This window comes from Micrasema longulum, unplaced genomic scaffold (genome assembly GCF_059751315.1).
Source record: "Micrasema longulum isolate JH-2025_06_02 unplaced genomic scaffold, ASM5975131v1 h1tg000644l, whole genome shotgun sequence".
Lineage (NCBI taxonomy): Eukaryota > Metazoa > Arthropoda > Insecta > Trichoptera > Brachycentridae > Micrasema > Micrasema longulum.
In genome coordinates, this window is record NW_028277840.1 from 284,952 (window position 1) to 302,603 (window position 17,652).

Sequence of the window (17,652 nt, forward strand, 5' to 3'; positions counted from 1 at the left end):
GTTAATTATTTCTTTGTTTGACAATAAAAATACTACATATTTTGATGAAATTGTGTCATTCATTCAATAAAATAATATTTTGAATTTTAATCTATGTATTTTATTATTATTTTTTAAAAGAACCAACTCAAATATTCTTTTTCTTAAATGAATATTTGAGTATTGAAATGAAATATTGTAATTTACATTTTTTCATAAGAAAAAGAAGACATTATAAATCACTATATTTTAGTGATTCACTTATTGCAGTCCTTTTGGTTTTCAATTGTTCATTTACCAAGCGTTTTCAACTATTTAAAGCAACGGCCTAAAGCTCGGGTTTCCTAGGACAGCGGTGTCCGTATTTTAACGGCCGTAGTGAACATTAATGCGGTTGACAGCCGTCGTAATGGTGACTAGAGAGTGGTTTCCTATAAAAATGGTGTTGATAACACCGTTAAAAAATAAAACCACTCTCTAGTCACCACTGCGACGGCTGCCTACCGCATCACCGTTTACTACGGCCGTTAAGATACGGGCACCGCTGTCCTAGGAAACCCTAGCTTAAGGGTTGCTAAATACCCATTTGTAACAAACACACTGTTGTTATATGTTGTAGCTATACCGTGTAGGTTAATTCGTAAAATACTTTAACTATTTAATGGCTTGAAAATTAAGATTGCTATATTGGGTAATTTGTTACAAAAAATTATGTTCTGTTTCGTTGTCTGACAGACGAAAGTTTAGTAACGCCGCTACTCGAATATAAGAATTCTCTTTTTGTAGAAATAAATCTCCAATTTTATTTCCGTATTCAATAAATAACATTCATCTGGAAAAAGTCACAGAGATTCGAGATCTTCGTGTCATATTTGACGAAAAACTTATATTCAAAAGCCACATTACTTCTACAAGTATGAAAACTTTGGGTTTCATTCTTGGAACTATAAAGGATTTTGATTCAGTTAAAATAATAAAAAGTCTGGTATATATCCTTGGTTACAAGCCAATTATAGTACAACTCTACTATATGGTCACCTTTTAACAAAATTGACATAAATAATGTTAAAAGAGTTCGTCGAAATTTTTTAAGATTCATAGCTTAAGATCTAGCTTAAGGCAAAACGGCGCTTTAATTTCGAACAACTGTCAAATTTATGTTTGCCCCCCTCCTCCCCTCTCCAGAATCTACCGATTTATTTTTCTGAATCTACCTTTTTTCGCTTGATCGGGTCTGGCAACGCTGGTCTGGTGGTCCTTGTGGGTACACGAAAGTTTATCGGGGACAGTAATTTTGGGCAATCTATTACAGTGGTGCATATCACTTTGTGCATTAGAGTGAGGTCAACAATCGTCCTTCTGGTGGAGAGCAATGGTAACCTCAACTCAGACATCAAAGTTTGGTAGCAAATTTCATTAGTAGGTTTACCTTTTTTGAACTGTATGTAGCGTAAAACCTTGTCAAAATGTTCCATATTGAATTCCTAAATTTCTATTCCTAATAGCCTCTTTTATTTTATTTTAATTTATTTGGGAAATCAACAGTTCTACATACATACATACTCAATAACATAGTTGATTCGCCGTATCTTTTACAAAATATTGGTTTCCGTTGTCCTCTTCGCTATACTAGATTAAATTCCCTTTTTTATGTACCAACTTGTAAAAACAATTATACCTCGAATTCATTCATTAGACGTACCTGTAGAAATTATAACGGAATCAGTTTTGATGTAGACATTTTTAACTGCACGTTGCATTTGTACAGAAAATTTCTTCATGGGGTCGATTATTTGGGATAGTTGCTGAATGTGCATCTCGAGTGGTTTATGCTATGTATATGTGCCGCATGTAATGTATATGTTTGTGTATGTTTTATATGTGCGTTCATGTGTGTGCGTGGATGGCTCGGAGTGTACATTCGGTATTTTTATTTATTTTAATTTATTACCTCCATGGAAAACGCAAATGTCAACAATTATCCTTTTTTCACTTAAAATTCTTATTTATTTTTTATTTTTTGTCACATTTAATGTTTATATCTTTTTAATTTATGAAAACTTAATTGGTCTTTTTATGTTAAAAAATTGTTGTTTTTAATACTGATTTTGTATGACTGTATGTTTTCTAAATAAAATAAAATAAAATAAAATACATATTTCTAGTAAACAAACAGATATAGTGTATAAACTCAAAACTTATAACAGATTTCCACAAAGTATACAATGTTAGTAAAGAAAATATATTACATATCAAAATAATACATATAAAAATGTTATCTTCATGTACTCGTAAATATTTTTCAATAATCAAAGAATTTTTTAATATATTTTTTTAAGAACATTAAGTTACTGTAAATTGGGCGGGATTAGGACAAGAATGCTTGAAGAGAGGATAATGAGGGGAAGGGAGATGTACATATTTATTATTATAATGTCTACTAAGTTACATAATGCATTTTTAGTGTAAATTTTAAATCTGACAGAGTGATGTTTGTGTAATCTACCTATATCTTTAAATTTTGTATTGTACACTGAAAACGTCCTTTTGATTTGTATCTTTAGTTGTCTGTTAAGAAATCGTTTATTTCTTTCATAACCAATCAAAAATTTATTTTAAAAAATGGCGAATATTCAACTATCATATTTCTCATTATGTTGGTGTTAATTTGGTTTGGAAAAAAATGATCTCACCTGTTTCATCCATTCTTTTTCCGATTGTTCTATGACATGCGCGTACGTGTTGCCCATCATGGCGATCAACATGTTGAGCAGAAGAATGGGTACAAATACCATGAATAAGGCAAATACGGTCTTGCTGAGGTTTGGATAAGTCGTGAAACTCAAGTCTGCATACTGAAATTCAATACAAATAATAATATTAATTATATACACTATCAGCACTGTGTTTTATATATATAATAGTTACGAAAAGAGACTTCAACACTTCAACACATTTACTTAAAAACGTTAGAAACTAGAAGAAAGGCAAGTATTTATATATTGGAAAGTTAAAGTTGTTTGAGGAATATAAAAAATGTGTCCATCTTTAATCCAATATCAAGAATGAGCAGATTATACAACAACCATAGAATTTAGAAAAGTCCAGAAACCGCACACGCACATCAAACAGAAGACGACTCAACTACGCATAAATGAGTAGGTTTACGTTTTGACCCATTAGTTTCTTTGCAGACGTCGCTCAGTACGCAACTCCTGATTTGAATTCAACTATGCCGTGTTGTGTCCTTTAAAAGTTTAGAAATACTGCTAGGATCTTAAAGAAACACGATGCGATCGCATTTCATGTGTAATTAGCAAATGAATGTGTATATAACAAATGCATTACTTGAAAATTGAATTATTTTTCCATCTGTCCGATTGTCGAAGAAACAAAATGGAAATTTCGTTAGTGTTGACAGGGTAGTATTTTTTTTACCCTACTTTGCTCACCCAATGAGAGAATTAATGAAAATTGGATCTCGGATTAAACAACTCTGTGGTGGATATTTGACCGACATTATCTTCAAAACATCAAATATTATTTAACACGATATTAAAATATCCGTTTTATGTCAAATAAAATTTGTTTTATATTTTAAGTTTAAAGTTCATTAATTCAATTACTCTTATTAAAATGACCCTTTATTTATCTACTCTGTTGTGTCAATCAATATTTCCGCGTGCACAATAAAATTTTAGAGAAATTAACAAATTGCTTTTTTTACCATACATTTGTGTTATGATTTTTTTTTCCCATCAAGCAACATTACGCTGCGACCTCACGAATGCGCACGGTGAAAGTAGGGGATAGTGGGGGAATTATTGGACACAGTCCGATCTATTCAAATATGATTCAACGGTCCTTCTGACTCTTCTTAATTCTAGGCCATAAACATTGAAAACGTAGGGATTCGCATTTTTGACACTGGATTGTTTAGGTTTAAGAAGTACATACAAAATACTTTTTTAATTAAATATTAATTTTTACAATAATTTAATTTTGATAACTTACATTACCAGTTTTATTTAGATGCATATTTTATTTATTGTTTTTATTATTTTTATATTAATGAATGATTTTTTTACAATAATTTGGGTAATTTTAATAATTCATATTGTTAATTTTATTTAAATATGTATTTTATTAGTGTTTACATGTAATTGATGAAAAATAATTAGTGTATTATAATAAATAAATACGTGGTAACCTTAATAAATTATTTTATCCACTTTGATGGTTTTTCAAAAGTTAAGACATAATACATTTTAAATTATTTATAAATGAGATACACCCATATATAGTATTATTACTAGAGCGCACATAAGAATATGTTTATATGTGCCCTATTTTCAGATTTAACAATAAATAATAAATATACCAAAAATATCTTAGTTCCATGTCATAAACATTAAAACTAGGAATCAATTAATCTTAACTATTTACATACATCCATTTAAAAATAATAAAAAAATAATTAATTGCCTGCTTTCCCGTTTTACAAGAGTAATTAAAATAAATACTTCGTGTCAACCCATGTTGGGAATCGAACCCGAGACCTTTCTCGCGATGGGCAAACGCGCTGACCACTACACCACGAGGCCGACATTTAAAAAAAAAAAAAATATTAATAAATTTCATAAAAGGTACATGTTTTTTTTAAATTCTATACATATCTACTTTTACACATCTAGTAAATGTTATCACTGTAACTCTCCAAAAAAAGAGACTAACTCTTGTGCTTGGAGAGTGACTTACACTGTTGTAGTTGTTTATTTATAAGAGTTTATATAATTTTAAATAACATAGGATATATGAAGAAAAAATCGTAAAACAATAATACATTCATACTAATTAAAATTGAATGTAGTTTTTACACGTGTTCAAAAAATTTCTTTAGATTTACTTTAAATTTATTTATTGATATATTATTTTTAATAGTTTTTAGTTCATTAGGAATTTATTTATTTTTATTTATTTATTTTATTCAGAAAACATACATTCATACAAAATAAGTATTAAAAACAACATTTTTTTAACATAAAAAGACCAATTAAGTTTTCATAAATGAAAAAGATATAAACATTAAATGTGACAAAAAAATAAAATAAGAATTCTAAGTGAGAAAAGAATAATTGTTGACATTTGCGTTTTCCATGGAGGTAATAAATTAAAATAAATAAAAATACCGAATGTACACTCCGAGCCATCCACGCACACACATGAACGCAGATATAAAACATACACAAACATATACATTACATGCGGCACATATATGTACATAGCATAAACCACTCAAGATGCACATTCAGCAACTATCCCAAATAATCGACCCCATGAAGAAATTTTTTGTACAAATGCAACGAGCAGTTAAAAATGTCTACATCAAAACTGATTCCGTTATAATTTCTACAGGTACGTCTAATGAATGAATTCGAGGTATAATTGTTTTTACAAGTTGGTACATAAAAAAGGGAATTTAATCAAGTATAGCGAAGAGGATAACGGAAACAAATATTTTGTAAAAGATACGGCGAATCAACTTTATTTTTAAGAATTTTGAAAAGAAAAATTAAATCATATGTAAGGCGCCTTTTTTGTAGTGATTCTATATTAAAATTGATCAAAGATGCGCCGTAACCTTTTTCAATGTTGCCAAAACGATATTCCAGGCTCCTTATAATTTTTTTTTGAATGTTTTCAATTTGATTAATATATACATTATATTGAGAGGACCATATTAAAGAAGCAAATTCGAGTTGACTTCGCACATAAGTATATTAAAGAAGTTTGAATGTATTTGGCGATGAGAATGGCTTGGAGATTCGTAAGATAAACCCTAGAAGTCTGTACGCCCTATCTACTATTGTATTTGTGTGATCTCTAAATAAAAGCTTATCATCCATCAGTACACCCGTACACCAGGACAGTGCACCAGGAATATTATTTTATTTTTTTACACCTTTGAAGGCGAAGCTATTTTGACCATGACTGTGGAATTTAGGAATTTTAATATTATGTTGGTATCGGAGTGACTTATTCATCTCAAATTATTTTATTTTTTCTTCCTAATCAATTTGTATAATAGAATTTATTTTATAAAGAGTGTCTACTGTATGAACCGAAAATATTTTAAGTAGACTTTCCGTATTGAATGTTGAGGGTTTCTTTAAAGTTACTTTAATGATTAATCTTTGTACTATTTTAAGAGGGTTTAATATATTGGCATATGCACCACCCCATCCTACAATACCATATTGTAACAAATATTGTACAATTGAGTAATCAGCTATTACTAGATTATTGTTTTTTTTTTAATATTCATTTATCTAATAAATATGTATATTCATTTTCTAATTCGTTTAACTAGTTCACTAATATGGTCTTTAAAAAAAATATTTATATTTCTGCAAAATTCATTTTATCTCGCTTCAATCATTTTCTCTCTCTAGTGTCAATGAGTGTACTGTTTTAAATCATTAAAATAATTTTAAATCCGTAAAAGGATTTCGTTCGAACAAATAGCACAAAACACAAGACGGCACCAATGTTTGAAAAAAAAGTATTCTCACACTTTGCGTACTCAATCTTGCCTCAGTAATGTCAGATGGTTTAGGTTGGGGGTTTACAGCCTAAGTGAAGGAAAATATAGTCAATCATTAATTCATATTAATATTTAATCATTAACAATTCGAAGAATTTTTTAATGAGTCATGTTGTAGAATATATAAGTTTTATTTTTTATTTTTTTATTTTTATTTATTAAGGAAAAAACAACAGTTGTTATATAAGAATACAAAATTTAAAAAAATAGTACATACATGCAGTTAAAGTTTTTGACAAATATAATGAAAGAACATGTTAGAACATTGTAAAGAAAAAAATAATATATTATATAAGACATGAGAAAAAAAAAAGAGCTCTTAAGAAGGTTAAGGGATGAGGAAATAGAGTGGAGGAGTGGAGGAGAGGGATTTTCATAATATAGTTGACCAATTCAAAATTTTGATATTATAATAAAATAAACATAATTAAAGGAACATAAACTTATTACACACTGACAAATGTTTTATTTTACAGTGTTTCAAAAAGTTTTTTTTTGAAGTCGCAAAATTTTGTATTAAAAATATCTAAATGGGCACAAAGTCAATTAAATTTGGAGCAGCTACGATAAATAAACGAGTTTTGAACACAATTTTTTTGGGCAATAAATTATAAAAAAATGAACTTGTCGTGTTGACTTTACGGGACAATTGATTGAAATATAATCAACCCACTCAGATACAAAGACGACGAATCGAACGTTCGCAGACACGTTTTATTCATAGGATAAATAGTGGACATTTAAAGCTGTGAACCAGCAAAAATTCTTCTAACAAGCCTTCTCATATACAGGGCCACGATAACGAACGGCTATCTTCATCGCTTTATACTGAGACGGTATAAACCAATATCGATATTTATGTACGAAAGTGTGTATATTTGTACGACAATTTAACACTTTGAGTACCGGCCGAATACACATAGAATTTACGCTGTGCCCGGCCCATTTCGTGAAATTTCATGCTTTGTGTAGGGTTTTTTAAATGTGTCATAATTATTAAAATACTGGGTTAAATCAATTGAAACTTCTCATATTTATTTCAAACAATTTAACAAGTCAGTTTTGTATGATATTTTTGCCAAAATTTGCCTTTATGGAGAGCCACATTGCGCATTGCAATGTTCGCACATATACAGGGCCTCACTCCTTTTTTGTGCTTTGCATCCCGGAGCCGTGTAAACGCGTGATTATGTAACCACGCGTTTTGTCCCGGTGCCGTGTATTCACGTGGTTACCCAGCAGCAAAAAAGTTCTAATAAAAGTCACTAGATGTCAATAAAATGCACTTTTTTAGACATCTGGTAAACCACGTGAAAACACGGGACCGGGACACAACGCGTGTTTATATAACCATGTGTTTACACGGCTCCGGGATGCGAAGTATTAAAGTATGTTCGTCAAATGCAACAGTTTGAGTACCGGCCGAATACACATAGAATTCACCCTGTGCCCGGCTCATTTTTGTGAAATTTCATGCTTTGTGAAGGGTTTCTTAAACGTGTCATAATTATGAAAATACTAAGTAAAATCAATTCTAACTTCTCGTATTTATTTGAAACAATTTAATAAGTCATTTTTGTATGATTGTTTTGCCAACATTGGCCTTTATGGAGAGCCACATTGCAATGTTCGCACATATACCTACAGCGTCTCACTTCTTTTTTGTGCTTTGTATCCCGGAGCCGTGTAAACACGTGATTATAATAACCACGCCTTGTGTCCCGGTCCCGTGTTTTCACGTGATTTAGTAGCTGTTCAAAAAATGCATTTTATTGACAGCTAGTGACTTTTATAAAAAGTTTTTTTAAATTTTATTTCTTTCGAATACAAACAGATATACAGGTTAAATTAATATTTAAAAAAAAGTGTTAGTGAGTTTAAATTAACTAACGTTGAGGGACCCGTCTTATATTTTTTTTCAATGTGAACACATTTCACAACTTTCTTATTTTTTCAAATATTTCACTTGAAATGCAGTTGACGGTTTGAAGTAAATCTTATTTGACTAGCAAACTTTTTTTGCTGATTTCTTTTTTATGGGGACGAAATATCTCCCCCACTATTTAATTACTTTTTTTATTTTCACGTAGAATATATAATAATATGTACAATGAGTTTTGAGATTCTGTTTTTCTCCTCATTAGTAATTTTATTTATTTTTTTCCCCTTGTTTCATATGTATGACATTGTTGGTTAAATTTTATTATTGTTTTTATTTTCACATAGAATATATAATAATATGTACAATGAGTTTTGAGATTCTGTTTTTCTCCTCATTGGTAATTTTATTTATTTTTTCCCCTTCTTCATATGCATGACATTGCTGGTTAAATTTTATTATTGTTTTTATTTTCACATAGAATATATAATAATATGTACAATGAGTTTTGAGATTCTGTTTTTCTCCTCATTGGTAATTTGATTAATTTTTTCCCCTTTTTCATATGCATGACATTGTTGGTTAAATTTTATTATTGTTTTTATTTTATTCATCCCCTTATTATTTTATGCATAAAAATTGCGACATTATATTTAATTGGCTGCTTTACTCTGAGCGAGCCAATTTCCTTGTGCATTCTTTCTACATTAGAATAGATATTTCTTTTGAGTATAATACTCACCGCCTTATTTTGAAGAATTTGTATTATTTTAATTTCTCCTTCATTACATAAAAAAATAATAGAATATATTGGTGTTATCGGGTGTAGTAATTTCAATTCTATGTTCTGCTAAAAATAGCAAGACCGCTTTAATACAAAAAAAATCCAAAATAATTTCCTTCTGAAAATAGTTTCGATCTAACGATAAAAACGGCATTTCTAAATTTGCGGAAAACATTCACAGCACTAGAACAATTTTAAGGTACTTTCAAAATCATCAAAACTAGTCGAATACAAAATAAGATTCTTGTTTGTAATATAAAAAAAATATATAAATTCATTGTTTATCATTCGTCAAAGTCAAAAACGTTCCAACTGTTGTGTAGATTTAATTATTCACTCTTTTCACAAAGGTGCTATTATTTCAGTTTCACTTTTCTATGACTGGTTGCTTTTTGTATAACTTTTGCAGTTCTACTGCACCACAGACAATAAAGAGATCAGTGCCTCGATTATGAATGCTATCTTCATCTGTATATATCGAGACGGTATACTTAACTTCTGTACTATCTGTATCTTACCTCGGTATGTTCTACTTACTTGTCATATCGACATCATATGATCAAAACAAGCCAATGGAATGACCGCAAACAATTATTCCGCGTTCCTTACGTCATTAACAATTAAAATAGTTCTCATTTTTATTTTAAATAGGCTTCTGTAATAAAAAGTGCTCACTTCAAAGCGATTATAAACTCAATAAATCCTAATTTAAGCAACAAATGCTCGCTTGAACATGAATTTTGCATGACTTTTGGAAATCACCTAGACGGTACACTTAACGATCGTCTGTATGTATCTACCGATCTGTACCAATCGACTACAAAGCCGGCTCCTATAACGTCTCGATACATACACTCGGAAAGATAATAAAACAGATGGAAAAACATAATAACTTAATTATTTTTTTAGAGTGGTAACTTTCTGACGCATGTAATCAGTGTCTGACGCCTAGATACTCTTATTTGTTAATAGGAGAGAACCTAGCGACATTATTTCCGCATCTAGGCGTTCGTTATATTAAAGTGACAGTTATGTCGGAATTTAATTCGACTTCAAAACTTACTTATTTCTCTCTCATATTTTTAAAACGGCCTTTAAGAAAAAAAGTACCAACCTCAAAACGATTAAAATTTTTAATAAATTATAATTAAAGGAAAAATTGCTCGGCGGAACAAAAATTTTGACACTTGCAATGCGTAGATAAACGTATCGAGGGGTTCTAGACTCGTCGGTATAAAATGATGTACTTACATCAAAACTCGATGGTGGGAGTATCGATACTATACCTTGTAGTTGGTCGGGAGACTTTTATCTTCAACTATGACGTCATACTGAAGCTATGTCATTTTAGAGAGTAGATATGTGTACCGCGACGTACGCTTCCCCTTGATTCATATCGATATACCTACCCAAAACTTAAAGGTGGGGGGGTTGGTAGTATATCTTTATAATCACTAGAGGGAATTTATCTTCAACTATACAGTCAAGGTGAAGGTATGACGTCTTTATCTTCCCGTCATAATCGAGGCCCAGATTCCCATTTCGAAAGAAGGCAATGTCAGAAAATGTAGTACAAATACAAAGTTAAACCAAATGTGTTAAATGTCTATAAACAAATTAAAATCCCGTGTTTTTTAATATTATTAAAAAAAAAAAAAATAAGAAATAAAAAGTTTAAAATTTGCTCTGTGCAAAAATTTAATTATTCAATTAAATACGACAAAATTTGTGGAATTGCTTAAGAACTTATTCATGAAATGTAAACTTACGCTATAGTCTCCAAGGGTGATTTGAAACAGGGCCATCCACGTACTGGGGTAGCTCCCAAACAGGGAGTTCTTTACTCCGGGGAAGCCTACAAAAATATTACATCAAAAAGATATGCAAAATCTAGTTTTTAAAAAATCCAATAGCTCAAAATATTTTTGGTTGAAAATCTAAGTTTGATAACTTCATGGTTAATTGGACAAAAACATAATATTTTTCAGTTTGGTGAATAAAAATTACAGAAAAAATATGATTAACTCTTGTGTGGCTGTGATGTCACACTAATAGGACACAAGACTTGATATATCTCTTTTATTTTTTTTCATGATGAATTCGTGTTTTTTGTAACCTTCAAATGGACATTTTCACACCCGATTTGGAAAGTAAAATTTGTATAACTATGCTTAATGTTATTACAAAAAAAATATTTGTCCTTGCTACGCGAAGAATGAATGTCCGCTAATTCAGCAACACATCTATACAGATACCTTATACAAGAGAGAGCACGAATATAGAAGTCATAACAAGAAAGACAGAGACGCTGCTCTGCGGCGGGTGTTGTCTAAAACAGATTCAGTCTTCAGTCGGTTGATGACAGTGATGGAGGACGCACGCGCGTAACATGAGCGGTGTTTTTGTGATTTTTAATTTATTTTGCTATAACAGGGCTAAATTATATGTTTATTCGCATAAATTATGGAAAAGGAATTATGGCTCCATGTTTTTTTTTCAATAGTCTGAACTTAAAAATATTCCGTCTTTTACTAGTGGTAACACGATATAACATCACCGCGCGCAAAGGAATTATTTATCACAGTCTTTTAAGATTTAAGTAATAATATCACAATAGTATTAATTAAAAAATACATTTATTGCAACAATGGGGGAATATGGAATTCCATGCATTAAGAACTCGAGCAATTACAGCAAAAATAAGTAACTGGAATTTTGTTTGACTTTAGTTATTATTTACGCGTACATGTATAAAAATATATTGTATTTTGAGATATGGAAGGTACAGTATTGCTCTCCCCATACCTGCCCACAAGTAATGAATTAATAAATAAAAACTAATACCTTTGTAGAGAAAGTAAAAAGATTGTGAGAAGCCAAATAGTACGATCATGTAAATGATGCCAAACGTCAACATGTCTCCAGTTATCATGCTGTATATCATAGTCACAAAGGGACCCGTCAGGCGGACAGCGCTGCAGTGAAAAAAAAAACATTTGTTAATCTACACATTAAAATACTTATTACTTCTTTATATACCTGTCATCGGAGGCCTTACAGGGCACTGCATATTGAACCAACACCTTGCTAAAATGAACCTTTCCCAAACTTCTAGATGTAGATTCTGCAGTGCAGATGAAGAAACACATATACGTGTTATATGTGAATGTGATGCTTTATATCATAAAAGAAGATGACTGGTTAAACCAGTGCCTCGATTATGAATGCTATCTTCATCTGTATATATCGAGACGGTATACTTAACTTCTGCACTATCTGTATCTTACCTCGGTATGTTCTACCTACTTGTCGTATCGACATCATATGATCGAAACAAACCAATGGAATGACCGCAAACAATTAGTCCGCGGTCCTTACGTCATTAACATTAAAAACAGTTCTCATTTTTATTTTAAATAGGCTTCTGTAATAAAAAGTGCTCACTTCAAAGCGATTATAAACTTCAATAAATCCCAATTCAAGCAAAAAATGCTCGCTTGAACATGAATTTTGCATAACTTTTGGAAATCACCTAGACGGTACACTTAACGATCGTCTGTATGTATCTACCGATCTGTACCGATCGACTACAAAGCCGGCTCCTATAACGTCTCGATACACACACCCCGAAAGATAGTAAAACAGATGGAAAAAATATAATAACTTATAATAATAAAATACAATATATATTTTTTTGAGTGGTAACTTTCTGACGCATATAGTCTATGCCTGACGCCTAGATACTCTTATTTGTTAATAAGAGAGAACCTAGCGACATTTTTTCTACATCTAGAACGCCTAGGCGTTCGTTATATTAAAGTGACAGTTATAAGGTTATGTCGGAATTTAATTCGACTTCAAAACTTTCTTATTTCTTTCTCATATTTTTAATAGGCTTTTAAGAAAAAAAAGTGCCAACCTAAAAAGATTAATATTTTTAATAAATCATAATTAAAGGAAAAATTGCTCGGTGGAACTAAATTTTTGACACTTTTAATGCGTAGATAAACGTATCGAGGGGTTCTAGACTCGTCGGTATAAAATGATGTACTTACATCAAAACTTGATGGTGGGGGGTATCGATACTAAACCTTGTAGTCGGTCGGGATACTTTTATCTTCAACTATGACGTCATACTGAAGCTATGTCATTTAAGAGCGTAGATATGTGTACCGTGACGTACGCTTCCCCTTGATTCATATCGATGTACCTACCTAAAACTTAAAGGTGGGGGGGCTGGTAGTATATCTTTATAATCGCTAGAAGGAATTTATCTTCAACTATACCGTCAAGGTGAAGGTATGGCGTCTTTATCTTTCCCTCATAATCGAGGCCCAGAGGATGTTAAAGAGCTCACCCCCTACCGAATAGCCCAAAACTTTACGGATCTAGGCTTGGAGGGGGAAATTTCGCAAAATAAGAACTCTCGACTTCCACACAGTAGCCAAGCTCTTTATAGATCTAGGATTGGAGAGCGAGAACTATTCACGGGCACTATATTAGATACTCCGCTAAATTTCGAAGGGATTACTCCCACATTACAAAATAGAGCGTCATGGGGTCTACCACAAAATGGGGAATGGGGTTTTACTGTATTTAGTTTCCGGTAATTTTAACTTACCCGGCAAAGAACATAAGCAGAAACCAGGAACCCGGAACGGCAAACACGAGGATAGCTTCTTCTGCTTCCCGGTCCCCAATCAGACGGTACGGGATGCATGCGAGTATCAGCAGGTTCGATACAAGGAAGATAGCTTTAGCTGGAGCGTGAGTCTGGAACAAACATATCAGGAATGCTTTGACCGCAAAAATACATACCCCATTGCGTCAATACTGTACATGTCTTCCATTTTTATTGGCCGATGTCGAAGATCACTCGTTAGCGATAGGCTAATTGTTGACTCAACTACTGGCTCAGCAAGTTGTTTATAAGCTTGTGTACACTACGCCAAAATATTATTATGTTCTCTTGTCCGTCTGTGTTGTTCTTGTCCCATAGAAGGGAAATGGTAAATTACAAATCTAAATAGTAGACTAACTCGAGAGAACCACGCGCCGACCATGCTCTAGGACCCGTTTCGTCTGCTCTAACTCTGTGAGATTGTTAGCACGATTAAGGTCTTTGCATAGGATTGTTTCTACTGTTGGTATTAGGAAAATGTTTTTTGCGAGGAATTCAGTACTATGACGAAAAGTAATTTCGCCTGAGTTCGATAGGGATCATGTTAGGATCTGTGTTAGGATTTTGCCGGTAGTGTCTTGATAATTTGATGTTCCTCTTTGATTTGTTAGAGATACGTATTGTTTTTCTTCTGTTGATTGAGTGCATGTTGTATAGGGCAAATTATTGTAATGTTTCCTATATGTATTTGGGTTTTGTGTCGTTGATTGATTTGTTTGTATTACTACGTTCTTCTTCCTTTCTGAGGCGGGATCTGGAGCGTGCGGCTGCGGTCTCAATTTGGAACTAACACTGCATTCCTTCACTGTCATACTGGGAAATTAGAAAAAGGTGATTGTGCTGACCACGTGTATTTGATTGATCACAAATTGACAATACTGCAGTGAGGGGTACAATGAAAGCTTTTAAAGTTTCTTTGTTTTGTTATTTCCGCGATTTGATTGTAAAGAAATTTTAAATTTTCGCCCAATTAGTTTAGAAAAATTGATATGCGAAACTGAAGAAAGACTCAAGTCTTTATGAACAGTTTCGGGAAAGGGGTGGATGCTTTCATTGTACGCCGAGATATTTTAAGTCCTGTGCTGCAGGCTAAAATGTGGTGTAGGAACTCGAACATCCTACATCCAATATTTTACGCGTGGCGTTTACGGTTATAATAAAATAAAAGTCGCTGCTTACATCAGTTTTGAGCTTAAATGAATTGCAATAAAAAATGAACGAGTTACGCTATTGAATATATTGCTAAGACAAATGAGCACTGAATATAGAATTTATATACTATCATTAATTTCGAGTTGCGTAACCATTCAAAATGGAGTCTTCTGCCAACGCTTATGAATGGGATCGAAGTATGGAATTGGAAAAACAAAGATGAAAGTAGGCTGAATTCTGTTGTATGTAAGTTACCAGCTGCTTGAGGAATGCAGCCAGGCCCTGGTTCTTGACTTCATCTCCCTGCTGCAACAGCACGTAGCTTAGTACACCGGCCAGGGTACAGAGCTCGCAGGCGTAACGCAAGGCCTCGCGGGCCGACCGCGGCACGCCCAGCAGGGGGGCGTTGCGCTCCGCTGGCCGCAGGTACACGCCCAGCGACAGGCACACCAGGTGGATGAACAGGATGAGGAGGCGCTTCAGGAACTGGTTCTGTAATGTGCGAGGATATTTTAATTAAATTCCACTGCCTTATATAGTTTCTGAGAGTAGATCCAAAAATAAACCAAAATATGCATCTCATGCACTGGAACCTTCCCACAGAGAAACGACAAATCAAAACATGCAAAAATATTTATTCGAGAATACAGTAAAATCTTTATATATATAATTCTTCCGTACGTGTGATGATGTCACTGAACTTCTCCTAAACAGCTTAACCGATTCACGTGCGGTTTTCGGCGAAATGTAGATCTTTGCGCTGCGCGTGTTCTTAGATTTGAACATTTTCAATCAAATCTATCAAAAAAAAAGTTGGAAGCATAAATATTTTTTTCATCGATCTACCAGGATTGCATTCGACGAGAATGCAAATACAATAAAAATGGAAGGATGTTGTTTTTATGTGTTTAAAAAAAGTTTGTTTTTTAATGTTTACAAACAACATTCGTTTTTTATGGATCCCAATAAGATTCTTTTCTTACATACATTATAATTTATTTCCATTTATTTATTTTCACTGGATTTTTGCTAATACTAAAATAATTTTAACTGACATTCAATACATTTTTTTCATATCGCATTCATGAATAAAGTGCACCCCTGTTGGTCAGAAGAGCCGAGTTTGACATTTACGAAAAGAATTTCATATTTCTAAAATAATTATTTTATGTTTTGAAATTCAACCATGAACAAGTACCTAGGTACCTAATGGGCTATTAAAAGTTTCCAAGTCAATAGCAGGTAAGCCGACGTTCGGCAGGACAAAGTCTGTCGGGTTCGCTAGGATATTATACAATACGAATTTGTGATCGTCACTTATAGGGTAACGTTACAGAACATGTTTAGACGATGATTGTCCTAGGTTGGAATTTTGCAATCCGATAAATAAGAGTAATCTTTATTTATTTATTTATTTATTTATTAATTTATTATCATTATATTACATACACAAAATTATAATTTATGTAAAGTTGCTTTGACTGTCTAACTAGGGCTATTTACCCCGTTCTAAAACAGTCAAAAAAATATAAAAAACAGTAATCAATTTATAGAAACAGTTATAAAGATACAGGACAAAGTGAAAAACAAAGTAAAAAATGGAGTAAAAACATGGTAAAAAATGTAGTAAAAACATAGTAAAATTGTAGTAAAAACATAGTAAAATTGTAGTAAAAACATAGTAAAATTGTAGTAAAAACATAGTAAAAATGTAGTAAAAACATAGTAAAAAATGTAGTAAAAAAAAACGTAGCAAAAAAAATAAATTATTAAAACAAAGTAATAAATGCAGTAAAAACATAAAAACAGAATACATAGTAAGAAACATATTTAAAGTCATAATAAAAAAATGAATGTATGTTGTATAGCAAAAAGCGTATTTAAAGAAAGAAAAGAAAAAAAACCGCATATTAAAAAATAAAGTAAAAGATGTGATGAAAATTAAAAAAAATAAATACATAGTTAAAACAAGTTAAAAAGTCATGAGGATCTTAAAAATTAAATCAGCAAAAAACTAAAAATATATATTATATATTAACAATTTAAATTAAAACATGTGTTGGCCATCTTACTCTGGCAAATGTTTTCCACTTTTCTTCCAGCAACCTCTGGATGATTCCTCCATCCAGCATGTCGAGATGCTCTTCCTTCGTCCCGTTGAGAATGATAAACAGAGCAGAGTTCCAATCTGGAAATTTAGGGAAAAAAACAAACACATGACAAATATTTTAACTTTGTTTAAGTTAACAATATTTTGAGTTTGTCCAAATTTTTGCGGACAAGGACTGGATTCAACTCCCCGGGGAGCTGTTTATATTAACATATTACAACAGAGATGAAGAACATTTAAGATAAGGTAATATAGAAGTCTAGGCATCTACAGGGCTTATGACCTGTCAATGGCTGGTTTAAGTGGCCACTTTACACACTGTGTAACATTCACCATTCTGCCTATATTTGGACATCTATATTCCTTCAATTCTTTCATCTGTTGATGTTGGTGAAGTTAAAGAGCTGAAATAAATAAAGGTTTATGTAATAATCCGTAAGGGTTTATAAATAAATTTTCAAAT

General features: G+C 32.0%; 1 protein-coding gene across 1 annotated transcript in view; it reads right to left on the minus strand.

Moving 5' to 3' along the window:
* The window catches only part of iav (transient receptor potential cation channel subfamily V iav), a 54,309-nt gene that overhangs the window by 16,498 nt on the left and 20,159 nt on the right, over positions 1-17,652 (minus strand). Inside the window, exons 7-12 of the mRNA XM_088229212.1 lie at positions 17,152-17,267; positions 15,335-15,571; positions 13,868-14,019; positions 12,091-12,221; positions 11,016-11,101; positions 2,673-2,834 (exon numbers count right to left, since the gene is read on the minus strand). Of these exons, the coding sequence (XP_088085338.1) occupies positions 2,673-2,834; positions 11,016-11,101; positions 12,091-12,221; positions 13,868-14,019; positions 15,335-15,571; positions 17,152-17,267 (884 nt within the window). The remainder of the gene's footprint in view (positions 1-2,672; positions 2,835-11,015; positions 11,102-12,090; positions 12,222-13,867; positions 14,020-15,334; positions 15,572-17,151; positions 17,268-17,652) is intronic.